The sequence below is a fragment of the Phoenix dactylifera genome, chromosome 3 (assembly GCF_009389715.1).
Source record: "Phoenix dactylifera cultivar Barhee BC4 chromosome 3, palm_55x_up_171113_PBpolish2nd_filt_p, whole genome shotgun sequence".
In the NCBI taxonomy this organism is placed as follows: domain Eukaryota; kingdom Viridiplantae; phylum Streptophyta; class Magnoliopsida; order Arecales; family Arecaceae; genus Phoenix; species Phoenix dactylifera.
The window spans coordinates 8,556,881-8,577,625 of record NC_052394.1 but is presented as its reverse complement, the minus strand read 5'-3'; the positions used below and the strand labels follow the sequence as shown (position 1 = coordinate 8,577,625).

At 36.9% G+C, this 20,745-nt stretch overlaps 1 protein-coding gene across 4 annotated transcripts in view; it reads left to right on the top strand.

The window, feature by feature from the left end:
* The window catches only part of LOC103700969 (bromodomain and WD repeat-containing protein 3-like), a 30,351-nt gene extending 12,333 nt beyond the window's left edge, over nucleotides 1-18,018 (top strand). For all 4 annotated transcript variants that reach the window (XM_008782879.4, XM_039124520.1, XM_039124521.1 and 1 more), the window contains 17 exons: nucleotides 2,638-2,732; nucleotides 2,821-2,936; nucleotides 3,074-3,177; nucleotides 3,257-3,334; nucleotides 3,506-3,584; nucleotides 4,182-4,350; nucleotides 5,215-5,285; nucleotides 7,009-7,089; nucleotides 7,175-7,245; nucleotides 9,718-9,814; nucleotides 9,897-9,956; nucleotides 13,018-13,072; nucleotides 13,184-13,584; nucleotides 13,652-15,706; nucleotides 15,809-16,378; nucleotides 16,489-16,547; nucleotides 17,512-18,018. In XM_008782879.4, the coding sequence (XP_008781101.2) occupies nucleotides 2,638-2,732; nucleotides 2,821-2,936; nucleotides 3,074-3,177; nucleotides 3,257-3,334; nucleotides 3,506-3,584; nucleotides 4,182-4,350; nucleotides 5,215-5,285; nucleotides 7,009-7,089; nucleotides 7,175-7,245; nucleotides 9,718-9,814; nucleotides 9,897-9,956; nucleotides 13,018-13,072; nucleotides 13,184-13,584; nucleotides 13,652-15,706; nucleotides 15,809-16,378; nucleotides 16,489-16,547; nucleotides 17,512-17,707 (4,357 nt within the window). In that variant the 3' untranslated portion in view covers nucleotides 17,708-18,018. The remainder of the gene's footprint in view (nucleotides 1-2,637; nucleotides 2,733-2,820; nucleotides 2,937-3,073; nucleotides 3,178-3,256; nucleotides 3,335-3,505; nucleotides 3,585-4,181; nucleotides 4,351-5,214; nucleotides 5,286-7,008; nucleotides 7,090-7,174; nucleotides 7,246-9,717; nucleotides 9,815-9,896; nucleotides 9,957-13,017; nucleotides 13,073-13,183; nucleotides 13,585-13,651; nucleotides 15,707-15,808; nucleotides 16,379-16,488; nucleotides 16,548-17,511) is intronic.
* The last annotated feature ends 2,727 nt before the right edge of the window (nucleotides 18,019-20,745 follow it).

The following is a 20,745-nucleotide window of genomic DNA, read 5'->3' as shown; positions in this document are numbered from 1 at the left end:
CGTACTGGCACAACATGCCTTTGTTAATATAAGACTCACTTATAACAGATATCTGTTAATAAGTGATCATTATAGACTTATCTTTTTCTTGTATCAGCTATAAGAGCCCTACTTGTCATCCAAAATAAAGAACCGTATTAGTAATATTATTGATACATGCATTCATGTAGCGATGGAGAGCTCATTTCAAGCCGAGCCTCCATGATACATATAGGTAGATAAATAGATAACCAATCATTATATGCCTATTTCCTCTTGTATCAGCTATTAGAGTGCTATTTATTATCCAAAACAAAGAACCATGTTAATGACATTATTAATACGGGTGTCCATGTGGCAAATGGAGAGATTAGCACAAGTTGAGCCTCCATTATATATATATGTATGTATACACACACTTTTTTCTCAATATATTTTTGATAAAATTTCAAACCATTGTTGTGCTTCCCTTTAATACTCATGATTGAGGATTGTGAATATCTTAGTAACGTCTTAGCTCTTTCACCTCAGAAGGTGATAGAGGAGGATCAGACTAAAGGGAAGCAGATTGTATTTGTTATAGGAAGGCTCTTGAAAAAAAAAATGGAAGAATATCACCTTCTCTATCTAACTATATGTGCTTTTTGGAAATCTTTCATTACATCCATTTCCTCCAAAATATCAACTGATGGGGACCCATATCTAAGGATGGCAGATTTATATCTAATTATATCCTGGGCGAATTGTTTCATGATTCAGACTTACAGCAATTTTTTGGTATTGAAATTTTGGTTAGCTTTTCATATATGTCCTTGTACTTCTGACTTCTTGTCCAGTTATTCTTCTTTTGCATTCTTTTGAAGCATCTCTGCTATTATTAACAGTTTTAGGATATTTGCTTTAAGGCTGTTGAATCTTTATGCTGCTGTGTTGAATGTCTAGGTTCGCATGGGTTGTGAATTTTTATCACAGGGAAGAAAAATTAGTGGAAATAGAAAGGACTTATGAAGAGGAAAGAAGTAAATGTGGATCCAGTGTGTGACAGATAAGATGCATAGTCCTTTGCAAATTGAAAATGAAAAATTATCAATGAATAGGGCTTGCTAGGGAAATCCAACATGGTAATTAATGGAAGCTTTTGTTTACTATCCAACATGATAATTAATTGTAGCTTTTGTTTTATCTTTTTAAACCAAATTAGCTGTTATGAGATACCAAAGAAATATAGATATAGATACTTTGTCGAGATAACATTTGTAAGTTACATATCTTAAAAAATTCTTGACTTTTTAGTGACCCCAAATACACATTATCATTAAGAAAAAAAAATCTTCTCATAATATTTGTTCTCATAATATTTATCATGTTTTTAAGGTGGTCATGGACAGCTTTGTCAGAATAGAGCAAAAATGATATTTTGAATTTAAGTCTCATAAAAGACTTACTAAAACACTCCAAAATGATTTACTGATATTAATTCAAAACTCACAAACACCTATCAGGACTAAAACTATGCAAAACAAGCATAGGGAAATAACTGCGAAAATGATGTGGATCTATGACTAATTATTGAAAATTATTTTCACTGGTTTCTATTGGCTGTTATTATCTGAGACAGCCCAAGAATTAAAGTTTCGGTTTTGGAGGTCCTACTCAACTTAGGCTGAAAGATTGATCCATTTTGTTTAGCTTGCATATGTTTCTAACTGATTGAGCATGATTGATAAGTTATCCTTTTCAGTTGAATACCAGAATATAGAAATAAAAAAGGGAGCCTTTCAACATAAGATTTATTTATGTTCTTTAAATTAGGCTGACTTGTGTAACACATTTTATGCATGAGTTTTGTTGTGATAAAGGTATCTGCAGAAATGCAATCATAAACTAACAAACTGTGTTTCCACTTTGGGATTTCGGATTAACTTCTCAAGACTAAAAATGATTAAACTTTTGGCAAATATTTGAAGTTTAAGAAGTTCTTGAATGGAGAAGTAGCTGAAAATTGAAAGCAAGGATCAAGTACTGCTACCTGTAGCTGTACTGGTTGGGACTGTTGTGGTACCGGTTACCATACCATACCTGCACATCTTATGATTGTTGATGCTGGCACTGCAAAGGTGACAAAGACTACCATGTGTCAATGGTACTGCGGAACGTGCTGACTTTTGAGTGCTGGTTACCTAACAGTGCGATAAAGCATGCCCGATATGACTAGTATGAACTGATACTTAATCTGTGATTGGAAACAATGGATAGGATAAAATTCATGTGAGTTTCTAAATAGTTCATGAAATGTTAGAAAAAATTGTAAAGTTAGTGTTATTCTCTCATTAAGTTAGAATGATAATGAGAAAAAGAATTTTGATAAAATATCGAAGAAGGTGAGTTTTTAATAATCTGGAGAGCATGCATAGCCAGGTGGTTTCATTGAAACCATGTGTTTTGCATAAATAGGACCTGTTTCCATTCAATACATGGTCAAACATGTACCACCTGGTCTGGTGCCCTGTTCCTTTCTGCAGGCAAAAAAGATGAAGCATTTCTTTTTGTGAAGCATCTGGTTTTTGATGGATTTTTGGAACATGATGTGTTAACACGTTTAGCTTTTCCTTTTGGAGATTGCTTGCTTTTGTTTATATCATAGCTTTGACTGAGCAGGTCCTCTGATGATGGAACGTGCCGGATCTGGGACGCTAGGTACTCGCAGCTCAGTCCACGAATTTACATCCCAAAACCTTCAGATACTTCAACTGGTTAGTTTTTTGTTTTCCTATGGAATTTCCATTGCTTTAATGATCATTGATGCTGAGAGGTTACATATAATGATGAAATTGATGCCAGTAAAGAGCTCTGATCCCTCTCCTAGTGCTGTTCGACAAAGTCATCAGATCTTATGTTGTGCATTCAATGCTAATGGAACTGTATTTGTCACTGGAAGCTCAGACACATATGCGAGGGTATGCTTAAATATGAACGTCTATAAGTTTGCAATGCTAATTTGTTTTTATCTTGGTTAATATGGAATGAATACACAATATGGGGCTACTGAGTTCCTGGTGTAGCGAGACTTCATTTACGAGCCAGTTGGTTGCAGGTCTGGAATGCTTGTAAGAGCAACACTGAGGATTCTGACCAACCAAATCATGAGATGGATCTGTTATCTGGTCATGAAAATGATGTTAATTATGTGCAATTCAGGTTAGCTGGCTGTGGTCGAAAAGCATTTATTATTCTGCTTATTATATAGTTTGATCATGGTTGCTTTCTCTTGATTCAGTGGCTGTGCTGTGGCTTCTAGATCGTCTACAGCTGATATTCTAAAGGAGGATAATATTCCAAAGTTCAAAAATTCCTGGTTAGTTTCTTTCATTTTGAGTCACTGCCATTTAATTTACTTATTACGCATGCATGTGGAAATATATGATAAACAATCCTGCAGAAATGTTGCGAAATACCACTGTAATCAGAGATCTGGTCAATTATTTCATGCTATCTGTATCGACCTTGGAGTATTTAACTTTTGTAGGTTTACCCATGACAACATTGTCACGTGCTCTCGTGATGGCAGTGCAATTATTTGGATTCCAAGATCCCGACGATCTCATGTGAGTACAATTTACCTCAGTAATTGTACTGCTCAGTTTCCTTATTATTCTTTCTATTTGGATTAGTACATTTGGTTTCACTATTAGTAGCAAAAAGGAAGCCAATATTCTTTTAGACATTTGAGCAGGACATCAGCTTTTTTTTAGAGCATTTTATGTATGTATAAGATTGGAACATTTTTTCCTGGTTTGGCTTGTTTTTTGTCTAGAAATCTTTTTCATGTAGAAGATAGCATTTGGCAGCCAAATCATGCTAATAGTCATCTGATTCATTCTACTGTTGTTTCATCTGTCGACAAGCTGGTTTAATAATTTGTTTATATGATCGGACCTTTTGAATTACAGTTCATGTTAATTCCTGGGAACTAGATCTTTTAATTCATTGCTTGGTTCTGCTTGTTAAGATATTGTCTATTGATTATAAGTCGAAACTTTTGTTTTCCCTTAATTATATGCTTTCACCTGCTTGAAAGTGGGAGCACTTATTATAACTTCTTCAGTATAGATTCTTTTTGCATTAGACAGATATCTGAAGTTACATTTTCTATCTTTTGGATTTCCCATGTTATAACATTTCAATATTTTCTTTAATCTTAGGGAAAAGTTGGGCGCTGGACACGTGCTTATCATCTTAAGGTTCCTCCTCCACCCATGCCTCCCCAACCTCCTCGTGGGGGCCCGCGCCAGAGATTTCAGCCAACTCCTCGGGGTGTTAATATGATTGTGTGGAGCTTGGATAATCGCTTTGTGCTTGCTGCTATCATGGGTAAGTATGCTGTATTCTTTGTATGCATCTTAAGAGATGAAAAGTTGTTTCCACAAGCCTTTAAAACCTCATTCGTTAATTGACTATTATCAGTTAAGCATGCATATTTGACTGCAAAGATGGGTCTAATGGCCTAACCAGTGCTTAAGGCTTCTAATAAATGGATGATGGGTTGCAGAAGATAAATATCGTACTCTATCAGAACCCTATAGAGATTGTCTTCTGCATAATTTAAATGACATCTAGTTTTTTAATTTGGTGTAATCTAAGTCGCCTTAGGGCTTCACGTTTGTCTTGGTGAGTTTGATCCTAGATTGTGTTTTTTTTTTTTGCATCTTAATTTCTGTATCTTTTCCCTGTGGGATCAGGCAATTAATGTCTTCATATTTTGATGCCATAATGCATTTCTAATCAACAAAAGGAATTGATGAATGCACATCAGTCTGTTCAAGTTGCATTTGTACCTATTCAACAGTGGGTAGTTTGATTTGTGGCAAACAATGGTTTTAAAGGGACTATTTCATGAGTCAAATATTATGAGATATGCTCGTGTTTTCTAATTTAATCTAGGAAAACCATGGGCAAGAAATGAAACATCTTAATACATTCAATACTGTTGTGCTGATTTTGTTGGTATTATATGGATCTACCATCTGGATATTTTTAATTGGATTTAAGGGATTTAGTGGATATTGCTTTTCATGTTGCATTTCTATATTGTCTATTGTGTTTGAGGACCTCTCCATTGATAAACATTCTTCAGTTATATTCTTGGATTTTGTTTTCAATTATGAAGGCTTTACAGAATTACTTTGTTTCATGGTTTTCCTATACCATATTCTAAATGTACCATTGTGTTTGTAGACTGCAGAATATGTGTCTGGAATGCTTCTGATGGCAGTTTAGTTCATTCATTGATTGGCCATAGTGAATCAGTAAGTCTTTCAATATGGTAGTGCTTCTTGTTGATATGTTTCTTAGCATTTTATTTTGTGATAGATAGACCACCTGAATTCTGGTTAGCAACATGTTTATATTCTTATGGTCTTGCTGTTAGGTCAAGCCATTAGATCTCTTATAGTCTCTTGCTCCCAACCATGCATGCTTGGACATACACATACGCCATCATGCAGGACTCTGTGACATTGTCAATATTTGTCTGAATGTGACTCAAAGTTAGTATTAAAAACAATGCAACTTTGTATTCCAGCTCTTCTGGAGCCAATTTGTTTCTTATCACACTCAAGCTTTTTTTTTTTTTTTTTTTTTGGGAGTTGGAGGGGGGGCAGGGGGTGACATTTGGTAGAAAGCATGATTGTCATGTTACATTGAAAGGGCTTTTAGAAAGATTTATCTGTGGAGACTTGTCTTGAGATGAAGGATGGTTGCTTAATGTTCCTATCATGGGAGCATTTGAATGAGGCAGTTGGCTCTCTACTTGATTGCACATTTATTGGAGAGTGGGAGGATCTTTTCTCCCATATTCTCTTCCATGACAAGGCAATATTATTAGACTGGGGATGCTGAAATATCATTGTGGGATATATTCATGACCATGGGTTTTGACTGGATGGTAGATACTTCCTAAGAAAATCTGCCAAAAACTTACTGATACATTTGTGGAGCACATTAATGAAAATACTACCAGATTATAATTGACAACTAGCAAAGTAGCACTGTCGCTGTAGTTGTCCTATAGTGACATTGGTAAATGAAAAATAGTTGCCAACTTTTTTTATTTCTTATGAAAATGGAAATTTATAATAAGACTTAGCAGAAACTCTGTATTTCTCTACATATTGTTGCCATTCTATCTGTTGAATGATGTTTACTGGAAGTCAGCTTCTGAAACCTTTTGTCATGCCCTGATTTGGCTTTTAAAGATGCTCCATCTCATATGTTCCTGAGCACTAGACCATCAGTTCTTAAAAAAGCTGATACTAGAATCTGTTTTACCAGCGATCTTTTTCATGTGTGGAGTGCAACTTTCTCTTGTTTCTTGTTTCTTGTGTATCAATGAGGGTTTTATTCAACTTTAATAAGATGCGTAACAGATTTGAATGGTAAATTTGTTAAAATAATCGAAAACTTTGCTAAAATACTTCTACGAGAAGCTTTTATTGAAAACGTTAGGAAACATAACGAAAGTTTCAAATATTCTTGGCTTCAACCCTGCTCCAATTGTTCGAACTAGTCATTAATGGTCGGCAACATTTGTACCCCTTTTCGGTGTTTTTTAGAAATTGAAAAAAAAAACGAAATTGAGAAAGAAAACAATAGAACATATTCTCACTCATTGAAGTCGTAATAATTCCATTAAAAGACGATGAGCACACACTTGGGATCCCATGAGTTTCTTAGAATCATTTTGATAATGACATACAACTTCTGATATACATCTTGGCATGAGAAAAATGTTGGATTTATCTTCACCCATCTGCTTTCCATATACTCCCTCAAAGCTTGCCAATTTTATGCACTACAAAGAATGAATAGATTTTTACTGTAGAAAAAGATTCCTGATCCAGCATAATTATTGTCTTCAACATGTGAATTTTTTAAGTGCCAAAAGTGACTGTTGATTAGTACTCATTCTATAAAATGTCTCTTCTACTAAAGGAGATCTCGTTGAAAGATTTCATTCTTATTGTTTTACAGACATTTGTCTTGGATGTGCATCCTTTCAATCCTCGGATAGCTATGAGTGCTGGGTATGATGGAAAGACGATCATCTGGGATGTGAGTTTCTGAGATGGTCTTTCATATTATTGTGTAATTTCATAGTTCTTCATGTGTTGAATCTCTTGCTAATTGTTCCTTTTAGATATGGGAGGGCACACCAGTACAGATCTATGAAACCGGACGCTTTAAGTTGGTTGATGGAAAGTTCTCTCCGTAAGTTAGCTGTATTATATATATATATAATTCACATTGTTGATCAGAAGAACCTCATACATTTGAGCATGTCATACTTGAATTGTTACTTGTAATGACTTCATTGGTTTTTTTTATTTTAGGGTAAAGTTCCGATTTTACCATATCTTGCTTATTTGAATACTTGTCAGTCTTTCAATAAGTTGACTTGTAGGAATTGGATTTTTTTTTTTTTTTTTACCAAAATGAACCAGTGGTGTGGCTTGCTGTATGGTGACAAACACCTGAAGGAGGATCCAGTGCTAACATTGGATTGAGTCCCCAATGATAAGCCATATTTAGAATAATAGCTGTGACTATCACATCCATTATTGCTTTTGAGGTTATTTTCATGGAGGTCCTGTTTTGCCTTCCCTTTGTATACCAAGCTACATTTAGTGATGACAAAAACAATCTTCAATTCCATAAGAACTTTTTAAGTTGAATTCAGGCAGATGGGCTTATTTTTATATGGGCCCTAGTAATTGTAGAATTTTAATGACGAATGTGATCTTGGCCCTTTTCTCCCTATGGCTTTAGGTCTGGATTTAGGAGATAAAAGCTTATTTGGCAGTGCTGCAAAGATAGGCAAGTTCCTTTTCTTTGATTATCTATACTTGAAGACAACTCCCTTGGTATGATTGGTTTGTTCCAGGAAGTGGATTGGTCCAGTTTGATGGATCAATCAAGTATAGAAGTTTTATTGCCTTCAAAAATAAAACTTCTCTCATTACTTAGTAACAATTGCAGTCTAGAAGATTTTTTTTTTCTTTTCTTTCTTATGTTTCATGATATACTTGGTTTCTGAATTTCTTAGAAATAATTTTGTATTTAGAATCATCTCTGTCTCTCAACAGCCTCTTACTTGCTGAGTACTGATCAGATCATGCTGTCCATAAAACCGGTTGTTGATTTTTGTGGGTTAATACTCATGGGACCTTAGTGTACTTAATAATGATCTTTCGACCCTTGCCTGTTTTTCTTCAAGAGTACCTAAATCACTTTGCTTGGAGGGTTCTTCTTTCCATAAGGTTGTCTATTCTGGCCGTCCATAAAATCATTTAGATTTTGTGGGTCAGTCATCTCGGGAACTTAGTGTGCTTGATAATGATCTTTCTACCTTCGTCCGTTTTCTTCATGAGCACCTGAATCCTTTTGCTTGGAGGGTTCTTTATATTAGATTGTCTTTTCACCCTCACATAAGCTGTATCTTTGGTCATCGGCCTTCTTGTCTACCAACCTTTACTTCCTGTGTTATAACAGCAATAGAGATGGACAATCATGTAAGGGCATCTAGAACCTATACTCATTTTTTGTTATTGTTAATGGTCATGTTATGGTAGTGGTCATGGCATGACAGTCCCTCCAAACATTTGAAGTTCTTTGCATCTCTTGCATTGTCCTTGTGTTGTTGTCAAAATATGTCCTCATTTTTCTTTCAAAACTTTGCCAATCTGTCAAAAAAATATGGAAGATGATATACTATTTATAGCGATAATTTAAATGCATATAGCCTCTCAAAACTGGAAGATAATCATTTTTTGGTGTTCAGTTCCATTTGCATCACCTTACTATTTTTGCTCAACATGTATCTTCGATAACTTTTAAATTTTGTCTATCGACATGCATAATACACTGACAAACACAAGTTGCCGGCATCTGCTGCTCCGTAGCAGAGTGAAGGTATCATTCTCGCATATATAATCCATCGTTCAATAACTCACATCAATCTAGATCTTCATGGTCATTTTCTGTGTGACTTGTATAAGGTTAAATCCTGAGCTTGATTACTCATTCAGATGTCATAATTAACAGAAAAGAAGAGGTATAACAACCATAATAGGAGAAAAGGGTAACTTGATGATGATTTATTAATTATCATGGAGGGAAGTGAAGATGTTATGGAAAATTCCTGCAGCTGTTACATGTTTTTTGCGGGATAATTTTAGTTAGTTGTAATCTTGTGATCTGACGTTCCACAGCCATCATATAGATGCTATTTTGAGCTTAAATGTTGAACTAGATACTCATATATAAAATTACCATCCTTTCATCAGTCATTAGTAAGTAAAACTTGAGCCATCATTAAAGTTGATTTCAATGAATCGGGAAGTTAATGGTGCAATATTTCTGGAGTAGTCTAGTTGGAACTGTTTTGTATTTATATAGATGTTAATTAGATTTATGAAGTACTGAATCTGTCCTGTAATGCCTGGTTAGTGGTCAACATAAAGAGAAGTGCACTTGGTTCCCTTTGGTCTATTTCGAACATTGGTTTTAAATTATTTGATTTTATTTTTCATTTGCTTTTCTTGTCTTATGTCAGCCATTTTTCTAGTGGAATAGATGTATCAATATCAATTTAATTCTCGTTGGCTGTGTCATGATCAGTTATTTTTATAAATGCTGCTTAATCGTTAGGTTTGACTTCTTTCTTTTTCTATTTTAATTTAGGGATGGGACTTCAATTGTTCTCTCAGATGAAGTTGGACAAATATTTATAATCGCCACCGGGCAAGGGGAGTCTCAAAAGGATGCAAAATATGATCAGGTATAAACATGATATCTGCTGATATATTCTTTTAATATTATGCATGCAAGACTAAGATATTCATTATCTTCTGTTGTTGCAGTTTTTCCTTGGAGATTATCGTCCCCTTATCCAAGATACTCTTGGAAATGTTTTAGATCAGGTTTGTTAGCATTATTATGTTTCTTAATATAAATTTGCAGGATTTTTTAATTAAATACATCTCTCATTATATAGATATAGAAACATTCTTTGTGTCATATGAGTATTGTGGCCTGAAAGTGATAAATTCGGACCTATCATAGAGTTGATGTTGATATTAGGTTGTGTTTGAAATTATGAAGGTGACAAAAGACATTTTATTTCTTGAATTTACATAGACTTTAGCAAAATTTTAAGTAACATTTAGATTAATAAAGTAAATTCCAACCCAGAAAATATTTTTTTTGAAGTCAGATTTTCTTGCATACTAGGGCTTTTCTCTTCGCTGATTTGTATGCTGACTTAATGCATACATTATATGTATCTAAAATATATATTTGATGAAACTTCTATGTTATATTAATTTCAATTGTTCCTTTCTTTCCATTTTTATGCCTATTTTAAAATTATTGTAGGTTAACAGGGATGGTTAACACTATTTACCATCCTTCTCCTTGTTTTGACCGCAGTCAAACTGTTATTTGGTAACCATAAGTAGTCCAAAGCTCATACTGTGAACTTCCATCACCAGCTACTTTAATCTTCTTTTTCAATATTTTTTTCATCTATAATTTCTCATCACCTAACCAACCCAATCTAGGTCAGAACCCTCCATCAATATGTTTGCATAGTTTGATTCTTGTTGTTTGAGAGTAAGAAAATGGCTGCAGTATCTGCAGACGTTACTTTATTGCTAGAATTGGATGTGCTGTGCTGATTGATCAGATATTTCCTTATAACATTGCATATTATATTTCCGTTACTGTTATTAGAATTTATAGCATAAACCAGTGTTATTTTGATTAAGATCTCTATTACTGTTATTGGGATTTCAAACAGGAAGTGGATATGAACATCTGTTATGTAGGGGATTAAAAAATTGTCCTCCAGGGAAGGTATTGGCGTTATCACATTTATAGATTTATATGCTTACATTTGCTAAAGAAGTACACCAGATACCTTATGTTTAAGATAATAGAGGGCTGTCATCATACTTGCTAGTAATTCAAGAAAGATATCTTTTAAAAGAGAAAAAATCCCGAGGTAACCAATCTAATAAAAATTATCAATTTCCTATGATCCCTATGTTAATTCCAAACTCAAATCTGCCTAACATAAAGAAATATATGAAAAAGGTTAATGACATACAATGCTGCAACATTGCATATCAAAAATATAAAAGTAAAATGCAATAGCATTGGATTACCTAGGGTCTTACGAACAAACATATGAAAAGGGAATTAAATATTTATAGAGTAAATATAATGGAGTATCTTAAATCTGCATATTAGAACTAATTTTGTAATATAAAGTAAAACTACTATCTGAAGAAGACATGATTATATAGGTAAACTTATTTACCTTCTCCTTTTGCTTTGAAACTAGAGCCATCTCTCTCTCTTAATTGCTCTTCCCCTTCTTTCCGGCTGATGCACCTCCACCCTCTTTCTTGATTAGTGCCCAATTCTTTGATCTCTCTCTCTCTCTCTCTCTCTCTCTCTCTTAATTACTCTACTTTCCCCTTCTTTTCTGCTGATGCACCTCCATCCTCTCTCTTGATTAGTGCCCAACTCTTTTTACTTGTTCTCTCTATCTCTATCTCTCATTGGCCACACCCCTTCTACTGGCCCAATCCTCTTTCTTGATTAGCACCCAACACTTGGTTACCACAACTCTTACTAATTTGGTTTCTCCCTCTCATTTTTTTTCATTTGAAGGAGTCTTGTGATTGGCTACTGGATGAGCTTGACCTGCAAAAGAAGTGAAGAGAAGCAAGAAAATTGGCTGCATGAAAGGGGGTCATGGGTCATATCTGAAAATGGAAAATAGAGGGTGCTCACATGTGAGTTCCTGAGGAGTTATCTAAATTCTTTGGGGGCCATGGTGCCTCCTGGCTCTGTTCCTGCATCTAGATAGTTGTTCCAAGTTCACCTGGTTTTGTGATAGCTAGTATTGCCTCCCCTGCATTAATGCATTAGATCACAGGGTTTTCCTGTTTTAGGAGGATGATAGATGCCCGGGGAAGATGTGTGTGTGTGTGTGTGTGAGAGAGAGAGAGAGAGAGAGAGTCATCATGGGATGTGCTATAGGAGTTGCGCTGGTGTTATGATGTTTTATTTTCGATTTTTTTTGTTTTTTGTGAGGATTATGATGTTATGGTCTTCCTTTGCTGGTTCAAACCAAAATTAGTCCCTCTTTTCTGGAGAAATTCACTTTGCCTTAATTTTTATCTTTTTGATAAAACACTGGAGACATCTGCTAAATAGGTTGCTCCATTATTTATCCACCATCCTACTTTACAATGACTGTTAGGCTTAAAATATCCCAGTGATCAATAATTTTTACTGCAATTCACGTGCTGGACAATTGGGATACTTTGTCTTATTAACTAAACTAAGAAATTTTCTTTTGTCTTCCTCAAGAAAAGAGGAACTGGTTTGAGTATGGATCAAAAGAATGGGACATCAATGAGATGCTGGTGGCGTTGGATCTAAATTTCTACCTTGAAGCTAACTTACTTTAAAGTTGATCTGCCTAAACCATGTTAAGTTGATTTTGTTTGAATTTTTTGATTGTACTATGAATTTTTAGAATTAAAAAAAGGTTTCCTTGTTGGTTTTTGGATTTAAATTAACTTCAGATATTGTGATGACTTGTTCCTCCTTATTGTTTGGTTTTGTTGTTAAGAGGTTCTAAGTGCAGAATCTATTGCAATATATTTGGTATTCAGAGGTAATCACGTAGCTCAACTTTATCGTTGAAGTTGACAGAAACAACAGGCTGCTTATGATTTTTCAAATGACTTGCAAAATATACATACTGTATTCAATGTTTTCTTGTTGTTCCCTCTCTCTCCCCCGATGGAACTCACCATTCTTTGAATGTTTTACAAGGGCAAGTCGTGCACCTTCATCATGGCCATCATGGCCTTAAATTTAGTGTTAATGACTTTGTGTTGTTACTTGTTTCTATCGATTATTCTCATTGTATTTCCTCATAAAGTTTCGCTGTATTTGCTTCAGGAGACCCAGCTTGCACCATATCGAAGGAATGTTCAGGATCTCCTTTGTGATTCAAGTATGCATTTGCTTCTATGTTTATCAGGCGATCAAAAGCTACTCCTTGTATATCTAATGCTTTTCAAGATATACTTAATTTGTGACAGTTGATTTCATTGCACAATGCCAGGCATGATCCCATACCCTGAACCTTACCAGAGCATGTACCAGCAGCGTCGGTTGGGAACCCTGGGTATTGAGTGGCGTCCTCCTTCAGTAAAATTTGCAGTTGGCCCAAGTTACAATGTCAACACTGGTGATTTTCAAATGCTGCCAATTGTAGACCTGGATAGATGGAATGAGCCATTACCAGAATTTGTAGATGCCATTGACTGGGAACCAGAAAACGAAGTACAAAGTGATGATACTGATTCTGAGTACAACGTCACTGATGAATATTCAAGCGAAGGGGAGCGTGAAAGTTTAAGCAGCAGTTCCTCAGGAGAGCCTGTGTTCAGTGCAGATGACAGTGGAGTTGACCATAATAATGAGGGCCGCCGGAGATCTAAAAGGAAGAAGGACAAGTCAGAAGTAAGAAATAGTGCACAAAATTTATTTTCCTGTTTGCTACAATTTACATTTTCCTTTTGTTTGACAGGCTGAGTTCACTACTTCTGGGAGGCGAATCAAGAAAAGGAACTTGGATGAGCGTGATGGCACTACTCTATCAAGGACTCATAGACCACGGAGGTCAAGAAATGGACGGTTGGCTTCAAGGAAAAAATCATCTAAATCAAAGTCATTGCGGCCTCAGAGACGTGCTGCGCGCAATGCTCTCACTTTATTTTCTAAAATAACTGGAGCTTCTACAGACGGAGAAAGTGAAGATGACTCAGAGAGCAGTTCCTCAGAAAGTGATTCGCTGCTTCCAGATTCAAACACTCAAAGTGTTGAGTCTGACAAGTCAATGCAGAATAACCAGATAAGACATGCTAGGGAGAAGGAAGTATCCAGAGATGAGTGTGAAGATGTTGTAAAACCTTCACTTATTGAATCGCAAGCAAATGCTGGAAGTAAGAGGAGATTGGTCTTGAAGTTGCCGCGTCGTGATGGAAAAGCTGTTTTGTCCTCTGAAAGAACAAGAATTGAATGTGATGAACAGGATGGTCTTGTTGACTCATTGGCTAAAGCAAATTCTGGTTTAGCTAACCCTAATAGAACATATGACCCATCACATATTTCTGGTAACACAGCTGATGATATCAGAGAAATAGGGCAAACTGAAAAGTCCGATCAGCCTAGCTTGTCTGCGGGTTACCAGGGTAGCACAATCAAATGGGGAGAAGTAAAGATGCGCACTTCTAAACGTCTGAGATTGGGCGATGCTACAGTGACAGATACATGGCCTGCACGTAATGCATGTCCAGGTGGTCCTAGCATCATTGGAAGTGACGCTCATGGGCATCTCAAATCAGAAGATGAGTATGGAGCATCCTCTAACTCTAGGATCCAAGTTTATGGAAACAGTCTTGACAGAATGGGATACAGAGATAAAGCACAAGTTGAAGATGTTGTTTCCCAAGTATTGGATGGTGCAAGAGTTGAAGAGCTTTCTTCTGATAGCAAGGGAAAGTCTTTAGTACTTTCACAGTTATCACCATATATTGACCAACAGAACAAGTTCACAATCAGAGTCACATGTAATGGCAACATGACTGAGTCAACAACACACATGGATGATGAATACCGAGATAGCCCTCAGAACAGTGAATCAAGGGGTATCGATGTGCTGCTAAAAGGATCTGAAGTGGTGAATGATAATAAAAATGGTTATTTATTTAGCAGTAAGAACAACGCTGACCATGATCAAGTGGAGAAAAATGCTCAGCCCAGCTGTCTTAAGCTAAGGATCAAATCAAGAGAACCAGCTAAGGAAACCGGCATTTCATTTTCCAAGTTAAAATCTGTTGCTGTTGAAGACCGGAGGAGCTCTGAGTGTGAACTAATGTCTGACAGTCCAACACCAAATGAACAAAATGAAGTTTCTGTGGTGCGTGAAGAGGAGGAGGGTACTAGTGGACAGAGTCCAGAGCATGGTGTATGGAATAATGCATCAGAAAGCTTTGGGATGTGGGCAAATAAAAATGCTGAGCCATCCATTTCACATGATTCAAAGCAGTTGCAAGCAGAATCCCATAGTAAGATGTATAATGCTGTGTATAAAAGGTCAAAGTCATCCAGGGGTAGGAAGAATTCTGATGGCGATTTCCATGGAGTGGATGAAGGCACATCAAATTGCAACAACCAAACTGGAAAGATGAAAGCAGATCTCAGTGATGATGTGGCTGATGGTGCCTGTCAAACAAGATCCATGGGCACAAGGGCAAGCACAAACGAGGTTACACCTAGGGCAGGTAGTTTCCTAGTGAAACAGGGACATGGTTCTTTAGAAACATCCAGAAGTGGAGGAAGATCGATATTAAATGGTGGCGATCAACTTCTATCCGATGAATGGAAGCCAACTTCACATATGACTGTTGGTTTACGGTCTGCTAGAAACAGAAGAGAAAATTATAGCTCTCGTGTCCCAAGACCTTTAGATAAGCGAAAATACCAACCATTACGGAAACTTTCATGGCTGATGTTGTTAGAGCATGAAGAGAGCTATCGATATATTCCCCAACAAGGTGACGAGGTTGCATACTTGAGACAGGTAATTATTGTTTGTATTTTGGTGCAATATGATCTCTGCAAGAATTAAAATATATATATCTAAGTTACTATAATCTATTTGTGTTTGTAACTTCTATTTCAGGGCCATGAAGAATATGTCAAAACTTCACGTTCATATGAAGCAGGGCCTTGGAAATTGATCAAAAGCTTAAAAGCTGTAGAATTTTGCAAAGTTCAAGGCCTTGATTACTCTACTCTTCCTGGATCTGGAGAAAGCTGTTGCAAACTTACACTTGAATTTATAGATCATTCTTCCAGTGGATTTGGTAAAACCTTCAAAATCACTTTGCCTGAGCTTGTTGCTTTTCCAGACTTCCTTGTGGAAAGGACACGTTATGATGCTGCCATTGAGAGAAACTGGACACACAGAGACAAGTGTCAGGTATGGTGGAGGAATGAGGATGGAGATGGTGGGAGTTGGTGGGAGGGTCGGATTTTGGCAGTAAAGCCTAAATCTTTGGACTTTCTGGAGAGTCCATGGGAGAGATATGTTATTCAGTACAGAAGTGATTCCTCTGGCCAGCATTTACATAGTCCATGGGAACTTCATGATGCTGATAGCCAGTGGGAGCATCCCCATATTGATGACATGGCCAGGAGCAGGTTGTTATCAAGTATTGCCAAGATAGAACAAACCTCAATCAGAAATCAGGTGAAGCAGATATGTGCATTGTAGCTTCTCTTTTGTGTTTTTTTATTTTTGACTTTGTATATGGATTTTTTTTTTAATTTTATTTTATTTTTCCCTTGCCATTGTTTCAGGACTACCATGGTATTCAAAAACTGAATCAGGTAGCACAGAAGTCTGATTTTCTAAACAGGTACCACTATATGTTTCCTGTTTATGGCAGTAATTTTATAGTTATTGCGCAGTTTGTGAGAGATCAACCTTCTATTCGTTAATGCTTGTATTCGCTAGGTTATTATAGTTCCAGCTATAAAATATATGTAGTTATCGTCATTTGTCATCTGTGGGATAATGCTAAATGAGCTTCAGAGAACTGAATGTGATGGGCCTTGTGCGGGGGTATTATTTGACCATGGTAAAGTTGAGGTCATTATGGTTGTGCATGTTGTGTTTGGCTGGTTGAGTGGTCAGGGGAACTAGTGTGGGTGTTTTGTTTTGTTGTGTGCATGGAGTAACTGGTGAGCTGAGGGAAACTAGGGAAGTAAAAAGTGAGAAGACCATGAAATGATTGTTACTTGTGAATCATCCAGCGTGGGTGAAAACTTGGATAGAAATGGTAGAAGGCATGGTTCGCTGTACCGGCCTGAACTGAACGGTACGGAACGTATTGTACTGTACTAGTTCGGTATCGGTATCTAGTACATATGGCGTACCGACACTCCATACGCTAAAAAGATTCCGTACTGAATTGTCGGTACGCCAAAAAGATTCCGTACCATATTGTACCCGGCATAGTACTAGTGTGGCACCGGTATGGGTCCGGTACCGAGACAACAAATTTTGAAAGAAGGTATTGAAAGAAGCACTCCTTGTTAAGAAATATGTTTTCCATAGTAGGATCTTACAGGACTCAAGAATAAAAGATGGGTGGAAGATGGGTTTTGTAATTGTGGTTATCGTGTGTGCCTAAAAACCAGAATGTTCAGAAAACCACGTGCCATTCATGACTGTTACCTGAGGTGCTTTTTAAGCTTCTATCCAGAAGATAGAACTAGAGAGGGAGGAAGGCATGTTCAGATGATGGATTTATATATTTTTTTAATTCCCTTTCAGAAATCTGGATAATTGAATGTTTTGGTTGCATATTTTGCCTGCAGGTTCCCTGTTCCACTGTCCCTTGAGGTAATCAAGAGGAGACTAGAAAACAATTACTATCGCACTTTGGAGGCAGTGAAGCATGATGCCTCCGTTATGCTTTCAAATGCCGAGTCTTACTTTGGCAAAAGTGCAGAGATGACAGCGAAGATGAGACGACTGTCTGATTGGATCACACGCACGTTTTCATCGTTATAGGACATGGAACAGTTTTGTAGAAGGATGATTATTTCAGATGAGGTTTAAGCTGCTGCTTTTCTGTAGATAACTCTTTGTTAACTTAATAGTTTCACATGCCGGCAGTTATTTACCCATTGATCCATTTTTTTGGGGGAGAAATTAGTTACATTTGGGAGGATTATTATGAGGGCCCTTTTAGAGGAGAGGATGTTCAAAGAGAGAGAGAGAGAGAGATGGTACAGGGAAATGACCCACCAGATTCATTTATGTATAGACCCATTTCCATTATCAATAAAGAGAAAAGAAAGTAAAGCTTGTTGTTTTTCCCATGTAGCTTTGTCTTCAGCATTCTGATGCTTGAAGTGCGTGGTGCTCGTTTCTTTCCATTCTGTGGTGTCTCCTTGAAGACCACGTTAATGTGTATCGTAATTAGACGGATGAGCGAATATGTGGTTTCATTGCTCAATCTGTCTTCATATTTGTCAACAAGGCATCTCATGTTCCATATTTTATGTTTCTAAAGCAATAGTTTTGCCTCCTAGTTATATTATTCTTTTGCCTTTTGTGTCCAGAAAAGTTTATATTCTTGTTGCCATTAATGATTTTTTTTCAGCATGAAAATCAAGATGAGTCGTTTTAATTTCTGCTTTTCTCATGAAAGACGAGTTCTAGCAAGTCCAGGGCTGAACCTTCTTTCTTGCCGTCTGTCGAGGAATTTACTAGTCAAAGATAAGACCTAGTGGAGAAATAACTAGTCAAAGTGTTTAAACAATTAGCTCGATATGATATTGTAAATCTAAAAGTAGTTGCCTGTATTTAGCACTTTATATTATAATCTGCTTTGAGATTCACGGCACATTTAGAGCTTGGGTTCAATCTGCTTATGTTTTTAAGATGTCAGGGCCTTTATCCTAACCAGTAAATAAGCAGGTGAAAATGACCATGGTCCAAGAAAAGAGGACAAGATGGATTTTGTACGACATGTCAAAATGAACTCTTAATAAAGAAGACTTATAATTATATGAGTTCGGAGTTTGTTTGGTGAAAGGCATGTCTTAGTTTAAAGATTCATCCAAGCAATTAGGTGTTTAGTTTCTCCCTATCATTAGATTGAAGTTCAGGAAATAGGACTCATGCATAACTATTAAAAAAATTGGAAGAAGCCTGAAGTTTAAATATAAAATGAAGTTTGTGAAATGCTGGAATCAAAGAATCAGAAAAGAAAAAAAATCAGAACATATTTCGAGAAGTGAAATGCATGCTAAAATATTAAAAAAGAGAAGGGATGTTCGCCGGGATACGCCGAGAGGGCGATGGAGGGCCTGGACGTCGTCCATCATCTCGGCAGCTGGAGCTCTGAGTTCGTGAAATGGTTAAGGAGATGAGGTTTGATGTGACAAACCTGTTTGCTTGACAAGCAAGTTTTCTTAGGAGCCGATGATTGTGTCTGTTTCGCAAAGGCGGTAGATTGATAGCGTGACGCCGGTGATCTGAGGGGTTGAGGAAGTGGCTATTGTCGGTCCCGAGCACGGGCCATGGGAGATGGGGAGACGGCTCGGACACACCTCCGGGACCGGCATATGAAGCCGAATTTGTGGAGAACCACAGCGGAGAAGCTGCTTTCAAGGATGTCGACGGGGAGGGCTGACCGTCTTGGCGTCTCTTCTTCAAAAGCGTTGATCAAGTTATCTGGTGCAATATTATTTAGGATGGCTGTTGTTGGTAGGCCATGAGCCCATGAGAGCAAGGATTAGGAGAGAGAATGAAGGGAAGGTTTAGGAGAGAGTGGCGTGAGGGAACTTGAATCCAAATTCTGAGGAGACATCTGATCTCTGTCATATATTATTGGTTTTAATTTGATATATTATTAATTATATTATTATTTTTTACTTGATGCTGGCTACGTTTATAAATTTATCTAAGAGTCTTTCCATTTGTCCCCTGCTTCTTTTTTTGGTTCCTGGTAATTCCGGGTCAAGCACCTCATCAGACTCGGCCCAAATAACCCAATTCAAATAAAAATTAATCGGACAGACTCAGGCATCCAATGAATTTATCATTTTTTTAATGAGATAGATTCATAATTTTTAGACAAATTTTTAATAGGATTTGAGATAGGTTCGGAGAATAGAATTTTAAATGGATTCGAGTGCGAATAGGCTAAATTTTGTGGGTAGCCTATCTATTGCTATTCCTAATATTTTTAATCTTTTTAGACTAGTTGCCAAGAAAGAATCTAATTTTTAAGATTTCTTTGGATGATTGGGCTAAAAATTTTATTAGATTCGTAGAGTGGGAGGTTTTTTTATTTTTTCCTTTGGGATTCGGACCGGTCCAATTCAAAGCTATTCCTGCATAGGCCTAACCTAGCTTGTAATCATATAATCTTGCTAGTCGTATTAGCTCAATATATGAATCTAATAAAATTTTCCATCCCATTCATCCGAACAGACCGTTAATTAAATTTTCTCCAAAGTCATGACGATCATTCTTACGTGGGCTGTTGATGGGCTGGGATAAGGCCTTGTGGACCTTGAAGTGTAAACAAGTAGACCTTGAGGCCTAGATCAAAATACGTGTACGAATGCCCACGCGTGTGGCCTTTCCCTCAAATGGGCTCTTGATGGACATGCGGAACTGTCTGGAAATTGTCGATGGGCTGGGTTTCAGTACGAGTTTAAGGCCTCGACAGAAGGTGCTGGAATGAGGTGGGATCAAAACCAAGTCCTCTTGCGTCAACACAAGAGACTTTAATAGCTTGGATTCATCCTCACTCTCAGAACTTTCTATTCTATAGATGTGAGCAATAACCTGTGATTCCAGCTCACTTTTCGTGCGAGCAGTACTCTACAAGATGATAGGTAAACAAAATCTGCATATCAGCATAGTTAACTCTCAAATTTCCAAACAAATCGAGATCAGCTACAATTAAAGATGACAAAATATGACCCGACCCGTCAACCCAACCCGTATTCGACCCGCCATAAACAAATTTAGGTTTGGCCTAAACAGATTCGAATCGTAAACAAGTTAACCTGTTTAACCCGTTTAATCCG